Raw genomic sequence first — 18,399 nt, forward strand, 5'->3', positions numbered from 1 at the left:
GAATTCCAGGTCGGAGACAGTTGCAGTAGTTCATTCATCAAACATCTGCTTGCTTCTTGCTGTGTATAGTGAAAATACAGAGGAAGGGAATAATTATGTTAGAAGGCATTTCAGAAGTAGAATAGGTAGGATAGATGAATTCAGGGAGTACTAGGATAAGAGGGTAGGGAAGAGACTAAACTATATATCCAGTATAATCTCTGGAATCAAACCAAGAAATGGGTGAATTGATTGTTCTTAGGAAAGGATTATTCTCTTCTTTAAACATACATAAACATTTTCTGTTTCTACCTGAGAAATTTGTTTCCCATAAGTTTTGCACTTTTAAAAAATTTATTTATACATGGATTCAAATGATGTATATGATACGTACATCTGCCAATGAATGCTGAATTTATTCTAGAAAAAAACCATTTTGTACTCTGATTCTAGCTAGCACTGCTGACACGATATTGGCTTACTTTGTCTCTTTTTCCTCCAATTAGTTTGATAAAGGCTACTCTTACAATATCCGCCATAGCTTCGGAAAGGAAGGCAAGAGGACAGACTATACGCCCTTCAGTTGCCTGAAGATTATTCTAACCAATCCACCGAGCCAAGGGGATTATCATGGTAAGTGCTTCCATCAGATGTATGCTTGTGAAGTGTACAAACCTGTGAGCTCTGCGGGAAACAGTGAGACGGTGTGATGGCTTTTTGCATCACCACATCACCTGTAGCTTATGTCAATCGTCAGTGTCAAGCTAGCATTCCGTTGCTCTTCTAGTGATTTGTCTTACGCTGAACTAGGTCAGCAAGAGAATTTATGCAGCTATGCTTCGAATGGTGCTGGACCAGGCTCTTCAGTTCTGTTTCCCCCCCCCTTCACCTGCTGTTTTCTGTTTCTCTCATGAGTAGGAGACTGATACAGGTTCTTCAAAAGTTATTGACATTGAGTACCTTGAATTTTAGAATAGTTGATTGATTAATTTTCAAAAGATTACTGAGAAAAGGTGTGTTTTATTTTCATTACTATCATGTGATTAACAAAGATTAAGTGAGGAATTTAGCAAGTTGTGTTATCGAACCTCTATCAGTTCACCTAAGTTATTGTAGGTTAGAAAAAAAAAGTCAACTGTTTTTTGTGGATTTCTGAGTTCAGTGACTTTTTTCTAGAATAATTCTCTGAGAATACCTTGAAAAGCTCACTTGTCTAGTATGTCAGAGAGGGATTTTAATAGTCCCTTAGTAAATCTTTTAGATTACTAAAGCTTACTGCAGTATGTGTTGAAACTTTTTTTGTTTTCGCATTTTTTTTAACGTGTATAAGAATGTTAATTGTTTTAGCATCTTGAATGGAATTATATTTTAGAAGATTATATACTTTTAGGCTGTTAGGGATTAAGATCAAATAATCACAAACAGAATTTTAAGGAAGATGCTTCACATGTCCAGAGCACTAAAAAAAGCCACATCAGAGAAAGTGATGTGGAAGATAGAAACAAAATAAACAGGAGTTACTGAGTTTTACTTTCTTTCTGTCATCTGTTAAAATAACACCAGCTTCTCTAAGTTTCTTTTCTCTTCTGCTTATTGTCAGTGTAGCTTTAGAACACTTTTTTATGAACTTTAGTACCTTGGCAATTTTCATTTTCTTCTTGGCTTTGCCCTTTGTTACCTTTTTCATACAGATGCAGTCATTATTTCAAATGTAATTTGGATAATTCAATTAATCTCCTTTCTGTGTTCTTTAATAATTCTGGGCTTAACCAAGAATTCCTGGTGTAGCCTCATTTCTTTCTTTTTGGGATCTTTTGAAATTTCATCATCAGAATGGGTCTTTTTGAGAATCATAATGATAGCTACTATATGTTGAATGTTTACTGTGTGCCAGGAGCAGATAAGAGCTTTATTCCATTCTTGCAAGAGTTCTGTGAGTGGTTATTTCCCTCACTTGACAGAAAGTGAAGCTGAGTCAGCAACAAGATACAAAATGTGCCTATGGTCTCCCCCGCCTAATAAGTGGTAAACTGAGATTCAAACACAGGCATTTAGCTCCAAACTCTTAACCAGATGTTACACAGCTTCTCAGTATGTTTCCTTATACTAAAAATTATTACAGTTTTAATCTGAATGAAGTATAAGCGATGCATTTTGTGAATTTTTTTATTTGTAGGAGTCCATACTGTTATCATGGATGTTTTTATTTATAGTTATGATTTTTGGTAAACATATTTGTTTGGCATCTAGGCTCTTTTCTATTTTTGCTGCAACCAATATCCCGTTGATTTCATTAAAAATGCACAGTTGTTTCATATTAACTTACAGATCCAGCATCTGTGTACCTAAAAAAAAGTAGTCTGGCTTCCTATATTAAATTTTAAAATAAGGTATTTTGAATTACCATTGCAGCATCTTATTAAAATATCTAAACTTACCTAGATTTTGGCCTGTTAATACAACTTTTACATTTTAGTTCTTCGTGTTCTTATTTATGCAAATATTTTAGTCCATCTTTATTATTGTGTTACTCATGAAATAATACAGAGATAACATGTATCTATTGTAAGTTATTTTCCTATGAAACACTTCTGTTTGTCGTCTCATTCCTAACCGTGATTCCTCTAAATTTATATGGATTTTATTCTATGGGAAATAGACATAAAATTTACATCTGAAAGTGATGTGAGATTTTTATATTTCTTAGAGTTTGTACATTTTTCTTTCTGTTTGCATTATCTTCCTTCTCCTAGGCTTTTAATGTAATTTTTTAAGTTATATTTTTTAATTTAAAATTTTTTAAGATACAAATAAAATTCGAGATTGTATAGTTTTTAGATAAACTACAGCTTTGTGATTATCTCTGCTTGTTAGCAGGTAGTATAATTAAAACTGTTTCCTCTTCCAAGTGAATGGGCAACTTCACCTGAGAATGCTGTCCTGTTTTATGAGCCCGTAGTACCCTGATAACCGTACAACTAAGTCGTCGTTTAGATAAAGAGAGGAAAACAGTTGCACCCATGGGCAATTAACTTTTTTATTAATAAGCTGTTAGACAATTAAGGGGAGCTTAGACAGTCTCTCGAGTGTGGTATTGTACCAAGTCCCAGGTAAATAACCTTGTTGGTGTGTGCTGGCTTGTGTTTTGTTGTCAGGGTGCCCATTCCGTCACAGTGATCCGGAGCTGCTGAAGCAGAAATTGCAGTCCTACAAGATCTCTCCCGGAGGGATACACCAGGTAGGTCAGATTCTGCCGGGCATCCTCAGTAATGAGGTGCCACACTGTTCCCCTCAGTTTCTCTGAATGCTTGTCAGGCCTCACACCACACACCCTAGATCCTAGAGGGAGGAAGCCAAAGCCTTGACTTGCTCAGTGTCGTGTGCTTGGAAATTCTAGTTCTTCTGTCTGCTAGGCTGCATTCTTTTCTTGGTAATAAAGAAATCTGGAAGCCTTTTTTCTCTCAGTTTGTTTTACTGTCTCAATTAGGAACATTTTTAAAAAAATACATTTTTAGAGCAATGCATTGAAGCATGTTAAGCTGAAAATTAATGCCATCATATTTTGGGAAATTGTTTTCTGTGCCGCATGTAGGTTAAAGCAGAAGATAATATAGGGGCTGAATGTTCTGATAGGCATCACCTCTTGCTGTGTTAAATCTGCACTTCCTATGATAGTTCATTTGGTTGAATAATCTGCCAAAATGCTTTTCTTGATAGAGATTTAAAAAAAAAAGAAATACCCACATGTTAAACCAGATATTTAAGAGTAATTTACTAAATGTGCTTTAAAAAGTACTGTGGCATTGCTGCATAATGTGCTTTTGAGGTGACTTGGAATTTGAGGAGTTCAAGAGGAGCACCAGCTTCCTTAGCTTAAGAACAATATATGTTTCAGAGCTGGAACAGCCAAATCATTATTTACCCTTAATTATTTCTTCCTTAAAGTAAATACTCTAGAAGCCCTACTTCTTTTACTGTGTCCAAAATTTAGATTGAATTTAGATAATTCAGTTCAAATCTCTTAAGAGTTTTATAGTACTCTGGATAAGGCAGTGCTCCAGGTACTGTTTTAAGATGCAAAGAATCCTATAAATCCAGCTCCTACTGAACCAGAGTCTGGGGGAAAACATATGCCAAGTATAATGAGAGAGGTACCACATAGAATGTCGTAGCTTCTCTGAAGAGGAGGAACTATAACCAGATGGGGACGCCAAGGAACACCGTCTGGAAGAGATACTCTTTTTTTTTTTTTTTTTAATGTTTTTATTTTAATCCTAGTTAGTTAACATATGGTATAATATGCATTTCAGGTATACGATATAGTGATTCAGTAATTCCGTACATCATCTGGTGCTCTTCAGAACAAGTGTACTCCTTAATCCCATCACTTATTTAAGCCATCCTCTCAACCTCCCCCCCGCTCTGGTAACCCTCAGTTTGTTCTCTAGAGTTAAGAGTCTGTTTCTTGGTTTGTGTCTCTGTTTTTCTTCTTTGTTCTTTTGTTTCTTAAATTCCACATGTGAGTAAAATCATACAGTATTTGTCATTCTCTGACTTATTTTGCTTAGTATTATTCATTCTAGCTCCATTCATGTCCTTGCAAATGGCAAGATTTCATTCTTTCTTATTGCTGAATAATATTCCATTGTGTATATATACCACATCTTCTTTATCTGTTTGTTAGTCAATGGACACTTTGGCTGCTTCCATATTTTGGCTATTGTAAATAATGCTACTATGAAATAGGGGTGCATGTATGCTTTTAAATTTGTGTTTTTGTATTCTTTGGGTAAATACCTACTAGTGTGATTGCTGGATCATAAGGTAGATCTATTTTTAACCTTTTTTTAAATTTAAATTTTAGGTGGTTAACATACAGTGCAGTATTGGTTTCTGGAGTAGAATTCAGTGATTCATCATTTACATACAACACCCAGTGCTCATCATAACAGGGGCCCTCCTTAATACCCCTCCCCCATGTAGCCCATCCCCTCCTCAGTCTGTTTCCTAACATTAAGAGTCTCTTATGGCTTGTTTCCCTCTCTCCTTTTTTTCTTTTCCCCCTTCCCATATGTTCATCTGTTTTCTTTCTTAAATTCTACATATGAGTGAGATCATATGGTATTTGTCTTTCTCCAACTGACTTATTTCACTTAGTGTAATACACTCTAGCTGTCCATGTCATTGCAAATGTCAAAATTTCATTCTTTTTGATGGCTGAGTAATATTCCAGTGTGTGTGTGTGTGTGTGTGTGTGTGTGTGTGTGTGTGTCTGTGTGTAAACCACATCTTTTTTTATCCATTCATCAATTGATGAATTTGGGCTCTTTCCATAATTTGGCTATTGTTCATAATGCTGCTGTAAACATTGGGGTACATGTATCCCTTCAAATCTGTAATTTTGTATCCTTTAAGTAAATACCTAGTAGTGTAATTGCTGGGTCATAAGGTAGTTCTACTTTGTAACATTTTGAGGAACCTCCATACTGTTTTCCAGAGTGGCCGCACCAGTTTGCATTCCCAGCAACAGGGCAAGAGGGTTCCCTTTTCTCCACATTCTTGCCAACACTTATTATTTCTTGTATTGTTGATTTTAGTCATTCTGACAGATGTGAAGTGATATTGTAGTTTTGATTTGCATTTCCCAGATGATAAGTGATGATATGAAGGTCTTTTCATGCATCTCTTGGCCATCTCTGTGTCTTCTTTGGAGAAATGCCTGTTCATGTCTCTTGCCCATTTTTAATTAAATTATTCATTTTTGGGGTGTTGAGTTTTATAAGTTCTTTCTGTGTTTTGGATACTAACCCTTTATTGGATATGTTATTGCAGATATCTACTCCCATTCCATAGGTTGCCTTTTAATTTTGTTGCTTGTTTCCTTTACTGTACAGAAGCTTTTCATATTGATGTAAAATCCCAATAGTTTATTTTTACTTTGTTTCCCTTGCCTCAGGAGACATAACTAGAAAAAAATTGCTACAGCCAATGTCACAGAGGTTACTTACTGCCTGTGTTCTCTTCTAGGATTTTGATGGTTTCAGGTCTCACATTTAGGTCTTTAATCCATTTTGAATTTATTTTTGTGTTTAGTGTAAGAAAAAGTGGTCCAGTTTCATTCCTTTACATGTGGCTGTTTTCCCAATACCATTTGTTGAAGAGACCATCTTTTTCCCATTGGGTAGTTTCTTCTTTCAAAGATTAATTGACCATTAATTGTGGTCTTATTTCTGGGTTTTCTGTTCTATTCCATTGATGTTTTTGTCTATTTTTATGCCAGTACCATAGTGTTTTGACCACTAGAGCTTTGTAATATAACTTGAAGTGTGGAATTGTGAGCCTCCAGCTTTCTTTTTCAAGATTACCTTGGCTATTCAAGGTTCTTTGTCATTCCATACAACTTTAAGGCTTAATTGTTCTAGTTCTGTGAAAGATCCTGTTGGTATTTTGATAGGGATTGCATTAAATGTATAGATTGCTTTGGGTAGTATAGACATTTTAGCAGTATTTGTTCTTCCAGTCCATGAGCATGGGATGTTTTCACATATCTTTGTGTCATCTTCAGTTTCTTTCATCAATGTTTCAGGTCTTTCATCTCTTTGTTTAGGTTTATTCCTAGGTGTCTCATTACTTTTCATGCCATTGTAAATGGGATTGTTTTCTTAATTTCGGTTTCTGCTGCTTCATTATTGGTGTATAGAAGTGCAACATATTTCTGTACATTGATTTTGTATCCTGCGACTTTGCTGAATTTGTTTATCAGTTCTAGCTGTTTTCTGGTGGAATCTTCTGGGTTTTCTATATAGAGTATCATGTCATCTGCAAATGGTGATGGTTTGACTTCTTTCTTGCTGATTTGGATGCCTTTTATTTTTTTTTGTGTTCTCTGATTGCTAAGACTAGAACTGCCAGTACTGTGTTAAATAACAGTGGTGAGGGGCGCCTGGGTGGCACAGTCCTTAAGCATCTGCCTTCAGCTCAGGGCGTGATCCCAGCGTTCCGGGATCAAGCCCCACATCAGGATCCTCTACTAGGAGCCTGCTTCTTCCTCTCCCACTCCCCCTGCTTGTGTTCCCTCTCTCGCTGGCTGTCTCTATCTCTGTCAAATAAATAAATAAAATCTTTAAAAAAAAAATAACAGTGGTGAGAGTGGACATCCCTGTCTTATTCCTAACCATAGAGGAAAAGGTCTCAGTTTTTCCCCATTAATGATGGTGTTAGCTATTGGTTTTTCAGTATGGCTTTTATTATGCTGAAGGATGTTCCCTCTAAACCTACTTTGTTGAAGGTTTTCATCATGAATAGATGTTGCACTTTGTCAAATGCTTTTTTTTTCATCTATTGAAATGATCAAATGGTTCTTATTTGCTTTTTGATGTGATGTGTCATGTTTGATTTGGGAATGTTGAATCACCTTTGCATCCCATGAATTAATCTCACTTGATCATGGTGGATGGCTTTTTAAATGTATTGTTGGGTTTGTATTTTGTTGAGAATTTTTGCTTCTGTGCTCTTCAGGGGTATTGGCCTGTATTTTTCTTTCTTTTTTTTTTTTTTCAGTAGAGTCTTTATCTGGTTTTGGTATCAGGGTAATGCTGTCCTCATAGAATGAGTTTGAAAGTTTTTCCTTTTCCGTATTTTGAAATAGTTTGGAAAGAATACGTATTAACTCTTCTTTAAATGTTTGGTAGAATTTGCCTGTGAAGCCATCTGGTTGAGGACTTTTGGGAGTTTTTTGATTATGTAATCAGTTTCTTTTCTGCTAATTGGTCTGTTCAACTTTTCTTTTTCTTCCTGTTTCAGTTTTGGTAGTTTATATGTTTCTAGGTATTACCTATTTCTTCTAGGTTTGCTGGCATATTGTTTTTCATAATATTCTCTTATTATTTGTATTTCTGTGGTGTTGGTTGTTATTTCTCCTTCTCATTTGTAATTTTATTTGAGTCCTTTCTTTCATATTTTTGATAGGTTTGGCTAAAGGTTTATCAATTTTATTGATTATTTCAAAGAACCAGCTTCTCGTTTCATTGATCTGTTGTTTTTTTTTAGTTTCTAAATATTTATTTCTGCTCTAATCATTATTGTTTCCTTCCTTCTGCTGGCTTTAGGTTTTGTTTATTGCTCTTTTCTACCTCCTTTAGCATAAGATTGTTTATTTGAGATTTTTCTTCTTCTTGAGGTAGGCCTGTATTGCCATATATTTTCCTCCTAGAACTACTTTTGCTGCATCCCAGAAGTTTTGGGCCATCACGTTTTCATTTTCATTTGTTTCCATGTACTTTATTTCTTCTTTTATTTTCTGGTTGACTCGTTCATTGTTTAGTAGCATGTTGTTTAAGCTCCTTGTATTTGTGATCTTTCCAGATTTTTTCTAGTTTTTGACTTCTAGTTTCATAGTGTTGTGGTCAGAAAAGATGGGTGGTATCTTGAATTTGTTCAGAGTTGTTTCACAGGCTAAGATGTGATCTGTTCTAGAGAAAGTTCTGTGTGCACTTGAAAAGAATGTGTATTCTTCTGTTTTAGAATGGAATGTTCCGACTATATCTGTTAAATACATCTCTTCTAGTGTGTCATTCAAAGTCATTGTTTCCTTGCTGATTTTCTGTTTAGATGATCCGTTCATTGTTGTAAGTGGGGTGTTAAAGTCCCCTACTGTTATTGTGTTATTATTGATTAGTTCCTTTATGTTTGTTATTAACTGTTTAATGTATTTAGGTGCTCCTATGTTGAGTTCATAAATATTTGCAATTGTTATGTCTTCTTGTTGGATTGTCCCCTTTATTATGATATAGTGCCCTTTGTCCTTTGTTATGGTCTTTGTTTTGAAGTCTGTTTTGTCTAGTATAAGTATTGCTACTCTGGCTCTTTTTCTTTCTTTCTCTCTCTCTCTCTCTTTTTTTTTTTAAAGATTCTATTTATTTAATCATGAGAGAGAGAGAGGCAGAGGCAGAAGGAGAAGCAGGCTCCCTGCCAAGCAGGGGGCCTGATGTGGGACTCCATCCCAGGACCCCGGGATCATGACCTGATCCAAAGACAGACGCTTAACTGACTGAGCCACCCAGGTGCCCATAATCTAGCTTTCTTTTGACATACATTTGCGTTAGATGTTTCTACATCCCTTCACTTCCAATATGTGGGTGTCTTTAGGTCTAAAATGGGTCTCTTGTAGGCCGCATATAGTGGGCCTTTTCTTTTCTTTTCTTTCTTCTCTTTTCTTTCTTTCTTTCTTTTCTTTCCCATTCTGTCACCCTTTGTCTTTTGATTGGAATGTTTAGTCTATTTACATTCGAAGTAATTATTGATAGATATGTATTTATTGTCATTTTATTATTTGTTTTGTGGTTGTTTCTGAACATTTTCTGTGATCCTTTCTTCTCCCTTTCATAGTTTGCTTCTTTTCTTTAGTAATATATTAGGATTTCTTTGTCTTTATTCTTTGCATACTTATTAGTGGTTTTTGATATGTGGTTTCCATTAGGTTTGTGTATAGTCTCTTTTGCGTTTAGCAGTCTCTGTTAAGTTGATTGTTGTTTAAGTTTGAACCCATTCTTTAGTCCTTTCTTTCCCACTTTTTAGGTATATGCTGTTATATTTTCTATTCTATTATTTTGTGAGTTCCTTGACTGATTTTTTACAGAAATACTCATTTTTACTGCTTTTGTGTTTCCTACTCTTATACTGTCATTTCTGGTCTCTTCCACTTAGTGTGTCCCCTTTAATATTTCTTGCAGAGCTGGTTTAGTAGTCATGAACTACTTTAGTTTTTGTTTGTCTGGGAAACTCTTTATCTCTGCTTCTATTCAGAGTGATATAGCTTTGCTGGATAGAGTATTTTTGCTGCAAAATTTTCCCGTTCAGTACTTTGAATATATCATAGCACTCCCTTCTGGCTTGGGAAGGTTCTGCTAAAAATAATGTCCTGCTAGCCTTATGGATTTTCCCTTGGAAGTTACTGTCTTCTTTTTGTCTTGCTGCTTTTGAAATTTCTTATCAGTATATTTTGCTAATTTAGTTATGCTATGTCTTGGTGTCAGTCTGCTTTTGTTGATTTTGATGAGAGTTCTCTGTGCCTCCTGGATCTGGATATCTTTTTCCTTCCTCAGATTACAAAAGTTTTCAGCTATTATCTCTTCAAATAAATTATCTGCCCCCTTCTCTCTCTCTTTCCTTCTTCTTCTGGGACTCCTATAATATGAATGTTACTATGTTTGATGGAGTTACTGAGTTCCCTGAGTCTGTTCTTATTTTTTATAATTCTTTTTTCTGTCTTTTGTTCAGCATGATTACTATTACTCTGTCTTCTGTGTCATTAATTCATTCCTCTGCTTCTTCCAGCCTGCTGTTCACTCCATCAGGTGTGTTTCTTATTTCGTGTATTATTCCTTTTTCTCTTCTATGTTATTCCTTGTCTCTATTAAGGGTCTCAGTCACGTCTTCCACTCTTTTCTCTAGTCCAGTGAGTATCCTTATGATCACTTTAAATTCTCTATCAGGCATGTTACCTGTATCTGTTTTGCTTAGATCTTTGGCCATGGCCTTGTCCTGTTCTTCTGTTTGGGATAAGTTTTTCCCTATTCCCATTTTGTCTAAGTCTCTGTGTCTCTTTCTCTGTGTTAGGAAAGTCAGCTATATCTCCTGTTTTTGTGGTTAATGGCCTTATGAAGAAGTGGTCCTATAGTGCCCTGCCATGTAGTGCCCTCTGTTCCCCAGGGCCTGGTGCTTCTGGGAGTGTTTCCAAAGTGTGCTATGAGAGCTCTGCTACTTTGTCCTGGCTGCTTTATCCTTCAGGCCAGTCGTCTGCAAAAGCTATCTTTGCCGGTTTGTGAGCAGTGTTTGGTCCCTGGCCTGAATCTTGGCGTGTTTTAACTAAGCGTGCTCTGGTCTGTTTGTGAAATGAGACCTACTGCTACAGCTGCCAGAACTGAGGCTCTATAAAACTCCCGAGTTCGAGCATGGTGTGAGCAGGTGTTTGAGCTGGCTTTCTGGGGGATGGGGTCTGAGCTCTGGGACTGAGGCAGGGTGAGTGGGAAGGGCAATTCCACCAGAGTGTCGGGGGGACAGTGCGTGGTATAAGCAAGTTAGGTCGCAAATGTCGGTGTTGCACTGCTTCCCACAGGTGACTCTATGCATATGCTGGGCCATGGAGAAGGTCTCACGAATGCTCTCTCTCTGGGTGAGATGAGCAAATAATCTCTCCACTGATTGCCCTAGGCACTCTTCGGATCGCTGTTTCCAGGCTGTATGTTCCCAGACTATTTGCCCTGTCTTTTCTCCAAGAGCAGCAATCCCAGTACCCTCCAACCTCTCCCAGAGCTCTAACCAAGCCTGCTGACCTTTAAAACTCCAGGCTTTAAGCCCTGCTGGTTGCAAGAACTCAAAAAATTCAGCCCCTCTCACTTTCCAAGTTAACTGTTATAGGGATTCCTTTTCCCCATGAGCTCACCTGTGAGTGAGTCTGTCTCTTACTCTTCTCCACAACCACGGCTTTCTCCCTACGCAGTGGCGACCCCTTTCTCTCCCAAATCTTATCTCTGCACTTCTGACCTTCTTCGATGTGGCCTCTTCTCTACCTTTCGTTGTGGAGTTTGTTCTGCCAGTCTTCAGTCAATTTCTGAGGTATTTAGGATGATTTGATAGTTACTAGTTGTACTCATGATATGAGATGAGCCTACGGTCCTCCTATTCTGCTGCCACCTTCCAATCTCTGGAAGATAAACTCTTTGAATTAGCCTGGACGGGGGGTGGAGGGGATTGGTTGGAGAGTGGGAATTAGGAAAAGAGATTGCAAAAATAAAAGCTTATGATAATGGAGGCCCCAGTACATAAACATTAATAGACAACTTAAGTTGGTTTGAGAGCTTAGGTTTAGAGGTAGAATATTTTTTTTTTCTCTTTCTTTTTTATTTAAATCCAATTTAGTTAAACTATAGTGTGTTAACAGTTTCAGGGGGTAGAATTTAGGGGTGGGATATTTAAATGGCCGACAGAATACGGATTTGTCCTACATTAGAAAAGTCAGAACTGGAAATCGGATGTTCTTCCCAGTTAGAAATGTGGAACTGTGGGGTTGGAAGGAACATTAGGAAGCTGTTCTCTTTTATGGGGCCGCATATGATATGGCATGCCCATGGGTGCACAGCTAATAGGTCAGTGGTAGAACCGGAGTTGAAGCAGGGCCTTCTTACTCTGCTTTCTCTCTCTCTCTCTCTGAGCCCCAGTTTACTTAAGGGGGATTATCCTGAGGTTTTTTTTGTTAGTTTGTTTTTGTTGTTGTTGTTGTTTTTTTTTTTTTTTTTTTTTTTTTTTTTTTGGGGGGAAGGGGGAAANGTGGGAGAAAGGGAGAACAGAGGAGAGAGAGGAGGTAGGGTTGTCAAAAGCCATGTCTTAAAATGGAGTCTTGGCTAGTGCTTCCCTTTTGTCAGTCAGCAGTGAGAAGTGAAATCAGAAAAGACTGAATAAAAAAGGGAAAGAAGGGAAATACATTAGAGAAATGAAGTATCACACAGGTCCCAGAGCATGTTGAGAAGAGGGCCCATATGTGTCCTTCATAGCAGAGAGACTGTGTAAGGGGAGGACTGAGAAAAGGTGACAGGGGGTGTTGAGTGGGTTACCCAACTTTGGTTTTGTGAAAGGTGTCAACGTAGTGGTGGAAACCAAAAACCAGATCACATTTACTTAAAACATGAATGAATAAAAGACAGTGAATTAGATTTGCAGACAGTGAGTATAAGTGACCTTTTTAAAAAATGTGCTAGTGGGGGCGCCTGGGTGGCACAGCGGTTAAGCGTCTGCCTTCGGCTCAGGGCGTGGTCCCGGCGTTGTGGGATCGAGCCCCACATCAGGCTCCTCTGCTATGAGCCTGCTTCTTCCTCTCCCACTCCCCCCTGCTTGTGTTCCCTCTCTCGCTGGCTGTCTCTATCTGTCAAATAAATAAATAAAATCTTAAAAAAAAAAAAATGTGCTAGTGGAAGGCATGACAGAGTGATATTAGTTTAAGCATCTTGGGTTGGCTCAGGCTAGAGGAGACCTGAGCTTGTTTGTAGCAAGGGAAGAAAATAGAGCGTAATCTTGATGCAAAAAAAAATTTTTTTAGAGATAATTCCTCCTGAACCAAGCAGAATTAACTTTTCTTCCCTTTACACATCATGACTATACTGTATATGCCTTTGCTCTTAAACTATTTACACAAGATTATGATTATTTAACTGTTCATCTTTGCCACTAACTGTAAGTTTGCTGAAAGGAGGATTGAATTTTTTTAACTTTATCTCTCCTAGTAGTTCAGTGAGTTTGCACTTGGTAGGTGCTGAAAAAAATGTTGGAAAAGTAAGTGGGCATATTTTTGCATGAGGTGGGTGCTAGAGTGTGCTTAGAGTGCAGAAAGAGGCAAATAGGAACTCAGTGACACAGGTGAAAACCTTATTGAAGAAAGGAAGCTATATACTTGCACAAAAGGATGATGACTGAAAAAGGCATATCTTTCAGCCAACGTGGGAATATAGAGAACTTAAGAGGTAGGGCAAAGGGAGGTTGGCGCAGTGTATTAAGTGGCCTTACTCTTCCTTGTGCAGGAAGAGGTCGGGTCAATAGCTTATGGTAGTGGTTAAGAATGGCATTTTGGTTATAAGAAAGGTTAGGAACTATTGGTAACAAATTTGATAGGAAATCTAAAAAAAGAGAATTAGAGGCATTATTTTCAGCCATGAGAAAGAATCACATTTTTAAAAATACAGGCAATTAACATGTCTATTGAGAATATTAATATTTTTATTTAATAGTAATGACTGTGTGTTAGAAGGTGGAAGAGGGGCTGTAAAGTATCCCCCAAACTGAGAAGGCGCTTTGAGACCGAAGAACAAAGGCAACTCCATGTAGTTTACAGAGTTTTATTCAAGGTAACGTACAGGATTGAACAGGCAGTGATCTGGACAGCTGCCCATCTATTTTCCTTGAAGTCCAGACCTTAGTCTATGATTTTATAGAGCGAGGGAACATGCCGGAGGGCACTATAGTGAGGTTAAAGGGTCCGCATACACTTCACAGATGGCTAACATTTAACGGACCTTATGGTGCCGTCTGTGCATCAGGAAGGGGGAGAAACTGTTATTTCTAATAGTTATCTAAACATATTTAGGGAAGACCAGAATAAGCCTCCCTGCATTCTGGTCATGGCGTATATTAATCTCCAAGGGGCCTGGAACATGTAGCGCGAAGGGAGGTCATCATATGGGCATGGACAAGGTGGTGGGCCAAAGATGGGGTCAGTGTGGTCAACACTCCTACACTGTGTTTGTATATGCTTCGCTTTTGACCCCGTTGCATTCCTCCCTTTACTCTCAGTCTATAAGTAGATCCCTAACTCAGTTGAAGCTGATTAGTAATTTCCACATCAGCCTTTCGACCTGCATTGTAACCTTTTATCTGAGATGAACACAGATGTATAGTGCATGTGGGCAATCTGTAAATAATATTTGGCTTTTATCTGATGTCTTTTTTGAGTGGATCTCAGTAGAGTGAAGCAGCTTGGGGGACTGTGTTCTAAAGGGCAGAAAGTTGATGAATGAAAAATCCATGTAAAAGATTTTGATGAATGCTAGTTGCAGGTTGGCATGAGTGCAAATTAAATCTTAAAAAGTCCAAGTGCACTTTAAAATATTGAAAGTCAAGAAAAACATCATTAAAATGCATGTAAGGTAAAACTCAATGTAGCTACTTTTATTTCAGAAAAAAACTACTTAAGAAAGATACCTTCAACTATAAAAAATACTTATATGCTAATAATCGGATTTTTTTTTTGAGGGAGGGGCAGAGGGAAAGGGAGAGAGAAAATCCCAAGCAGGCTTCATGCCCCACATGGAGCCCAGTGCTGGACTTGATCTCATGACTCTGAGATCACAACCTGAGCCGAAATCGAGTCATATGCTTGACCAACTGAGCCACCCAGATGCCCTGATAATCAGAATCTTGATCAGAAAAGAGATCATTGTGACTTAGATGGCATCACCTACTTTTTAAAGAAAAGCACATTCAGAGAATCACATTTTTTCCTTTTTGGATGAGCTTGGTATCCCACTTAAGAAAACAGCAATTGAACAACAGAATAAAGCCAAAGAGAATGGACAGCCCAGCATTTATCCCTCAACTCTCCCCAAAAAGACATTAACATGGATGTCAGTTCACCAGTAAGACATCAAAATTGTAAACATTTATACCCCAACGACATGGCTTAAAAACACATGATGTAAAAATAGAGAACTGAAAGCAAAACTAGGCGAATCCATAATTATATTGAAGAGTTCGCTTCTCTTTCAGTAATTAATAGGATAAGTAGACAGAAAATCAGTAAGGATACAGAAGACTTGAACAACACTGTCAACCATCTTAATCTAATTGACATTTGTAGAACGTACCACCCCAACCAGGTGAATAGATATATATTTTTTCATATGTCCATGAAACATGAACCCAGATACATCATATTCTGGTTCTTAAAAAATCCATTACAAATCTAAATGAATTGTAATCATACAAAATATGTTTTCTGACTAACCATGACAATAAGGCAAGAAAAAGGAGGAAAAGGTACAAAGGAAGAGAGAAAACCTTTCCCTATTCTCAGATAATGTGAATGTCTATGAAAAAATGTCAAAGAACCTAACAAAATGCTATTACAACTAAGAGTTTGTGGGATAATGAGCCAATATATAAAAATTAATATTTCCTCCAGTGAACGATTGGAAATTAAAAGTTTTTGGAAGTACTATATGCAATAGTACCAAAAAGAAGTAAACACTTTTTTAAATGTATTTATCTAACAAAATATGTGCAAGATCTCTGTGTTGAAACACTTTATGCTGAAACACTAATGAAAGTAATCAAAGAATAAAGTTGTAGACGCCCACTTGCCTGATTTTAAGACTTACTTTAAAACTACTGTAATCAAGACAGTGTGATTTTAGAGAAATGATAGAGATCAACTTGACAAAACTAAAAGTCCAGAAATAGACCCACATATTTAAAAATGGGCAACCAATTTTTAAACAAAGGTATCAGGGCAATTCAGTAGGGAAAGGTGTTGATAGTCTTTTCAAGAAGTTGTTTTAGAACACCTGAATGTCCATATGAAGAAAAAAAGAAAAGAACCTAGACTCATACCTCATATCTTATATAAAAATTAAATTGAAGTGGATTATAGACCTAAACGTAAACTTTCCAGCAGATTCAGCGTCTGATGAGGCCCCACTTCCTGGTTCGTAGATGGCTGTCTTCTCATGGTATCCTTACACAGCAGAAAGGGGAAGGACCTCTCTGGGGTATCTTCTGTTAGGGCAGTAATCACCTACCAAAGGCCCTGTATCCTAATACCATCAAATTGGGGGTTAAATTTAAACATATGAATTAGGGCATAATTGTGGCACATTCAGTCTATAACAGTGTGCAAATAATTTCTCCCGTTTTTTAGCTTGTCTAACACTTTTTTGATAATGTTGATCAAACATTAATGGACAAGAGTTTTTGCTTTTGGTGAAATCCACTGTTTTCTTTTGTTACTTGTGGTTTTGATGTGATGTCTGAAAGTTCATTGCCAAATTCAGTGTTAGAAACTAATTCACACCTGTATTTTCTTGTTACAAGTCTTATCGTTTTGGCTCTTACATGTAGATCATTAATCCATTTGAGTTAATTTTTGTATATGGCATGGTAAAAGGGTCCAACTTCATTATTTCCCATGTGGATAATCGCCAGTCATCCCAGCACCGTTTATTGAAAAGACTGTTTCCCCATTGTAATGGTCTTACACGCTTGTTAAAACTCAGTTGTACATGGATTGGGTTTTTATGGATTTATTTCTGGACTCCCAATTCTGTAGCATTGGTCTGTATGTCTCTCTTTGCCAGTACCACATGTTTTTGGTTACTGTAGCTTTTTAGTAAGTTTTGAAATTAGAAAGTTTGAATCCTCCAGCTTTGTTGTTCTTAATACTGTTTTGGCTTTTTTAAAATTTTTTATTTTTTTAAGACTTTATTTATTCATTTGACAGAGAGCACAAGCAGGGGGAGCAGCAGGCAGAGGGAGAAGCAGGCTCCCTGCTGAGCAAGGAGCTGGATTGGGGACTCCATCCCAGGACTCTGGGATCATGACCTGAGCCAAAGGCAGACGCTTAACCCACTGAGCCACTGAGGTGCCACTGTGTGGCTATTTAGAGTCCCTTGCAATTCCGTATGAATTTGAGAATTGTCTTTTCCACCTCTGCAAAAAAGGCCTTTGTACTTTTCATAGGGATTGCATTCAATCTATAGATTGCTTTGGGTCATATTGATACATTAATAATATTGTCTTTTAATCCGTGAACAGGCATTTCTTTCCATTTATTTAGGTCTTTAATTCCTTTCAGCAATATTTTGTAGTTTTCAAAAAGCATACATGTATTTTACCTGAGCAAAATTCATTCCTACATATTTCATTCTTTTGAATGCTGTTGTAAGTAGAATTTCCATTTTCTGATTGTTCATTGCTAGTACTAGAAATACAACTGATTTCTTTGTGGTGTTGTATCCTACAGCTTTGATATATTCATTTATTAGTTCTTAATAGTTTTTTAAATGGATTTTTTAAGGGTTTTTCTGCATATAAGACCATGCCATCTGTGAATAGGTATAGTTTTACCTTTTTGTTTCCATCTGGTTGCCTTTTATTTCTTCCCTAATTGCTCTGACTAGAATTCCAGTACCATGTTGAATAGCAGCACTGAAAGAAGGCATCCTTGTCTTTTCTTGATCTTGGAGGAAGGCTTTCAATATCTCACCATGATTGTGAGGTTAGCTGTAGGTTTTTCATAAATGCCCTTTATTATGTTAAGGAAGTTTTCTTCTATTCCCAGTTTATCTATGGTCCTGGGTGTGTTTAGTCATGAAAAGGTGTTGGATGTTAGATGCAGTTTTTGTCCTTCATTCTATTTATGTGATATATTACAGTGATTGGTATTCATATAATGAACCACCTGGCATTGCTGGGATAAATCCGACTTGGTCATGATTTATAATACATTTAATGTGCTGCTGGATTTGGTTTGCTAGTATTTTGTTGAAATTTGTTGCATCTGTATTCAGTAGGGATACTATCTGCAGTTTTCTTGGGATATCTTTATTTGGCTTTGCTGTCAGGGTAATGCTGACCTCAGAGAATGAGTTAGAAAACGTTGACTCCTCTTCTGTTTTTGGAAGAGTTTGAAAGAGATTGGTGCTCTCCTCTAAATGTTTAGTAGAACTGACCAGTGAAGCCCTCTGGTCCTGGGCTTTTCCTTGGTGGGAGGTTTTTTTAAATACCGATTCAATCTCTTTGTCTGCCATAGGTTTCTTCAGATTTCCTATGTGTTCTTGGGTCAGTTTTAACAATTTATGTATTTCTAGGAATTTGTCC

At 37.2% G+C, this 18,399-nt stretch overlaps 1 protein-coding gene across 2 annotated transcripts in view; it reads left to right on the forward strand.

Moving 5' to 3' along the window:
- PRIM2 (DNA primase subunit 2) overlaps window positions 1–18,399 on the forward strand; it is a 302,377-nt gene that overhangs the window by 251,897 nt on the left and 32,081 nt on the right. For both annotated transcript variants that reach the window (XM_034648298.1, XM_034648299.1), the window contains exons 11-12: window positions 486–612; window positions 3,135–3,217. In XM_034648298.1, the coding sequence (XP_034504189.1) occupies window positions 486–612; window positions 3,135–3,217 (210 nt within the window). The remainder of the gene's footprint in view (window positions 1–485; window positions 613–3,134; window positions 3,218–18,399) is intronic.

The sequence above is a fragment of the Ailuropoda melanoleuca genome, chromosome 19 (genome assembly GCF_002007445.2).
Source record: "Ailuropoda melanoleuca isolate Jingjing chromosome 19, ASM200744v2, whole genome shotgun sequence".
Taxonomy (NCBI): Eukaryota; Metazoa; Chordata; class Mammalia; order Carnivora; family Ursidae; genus Ailuropoda; species Ailuropoda melanoleuca.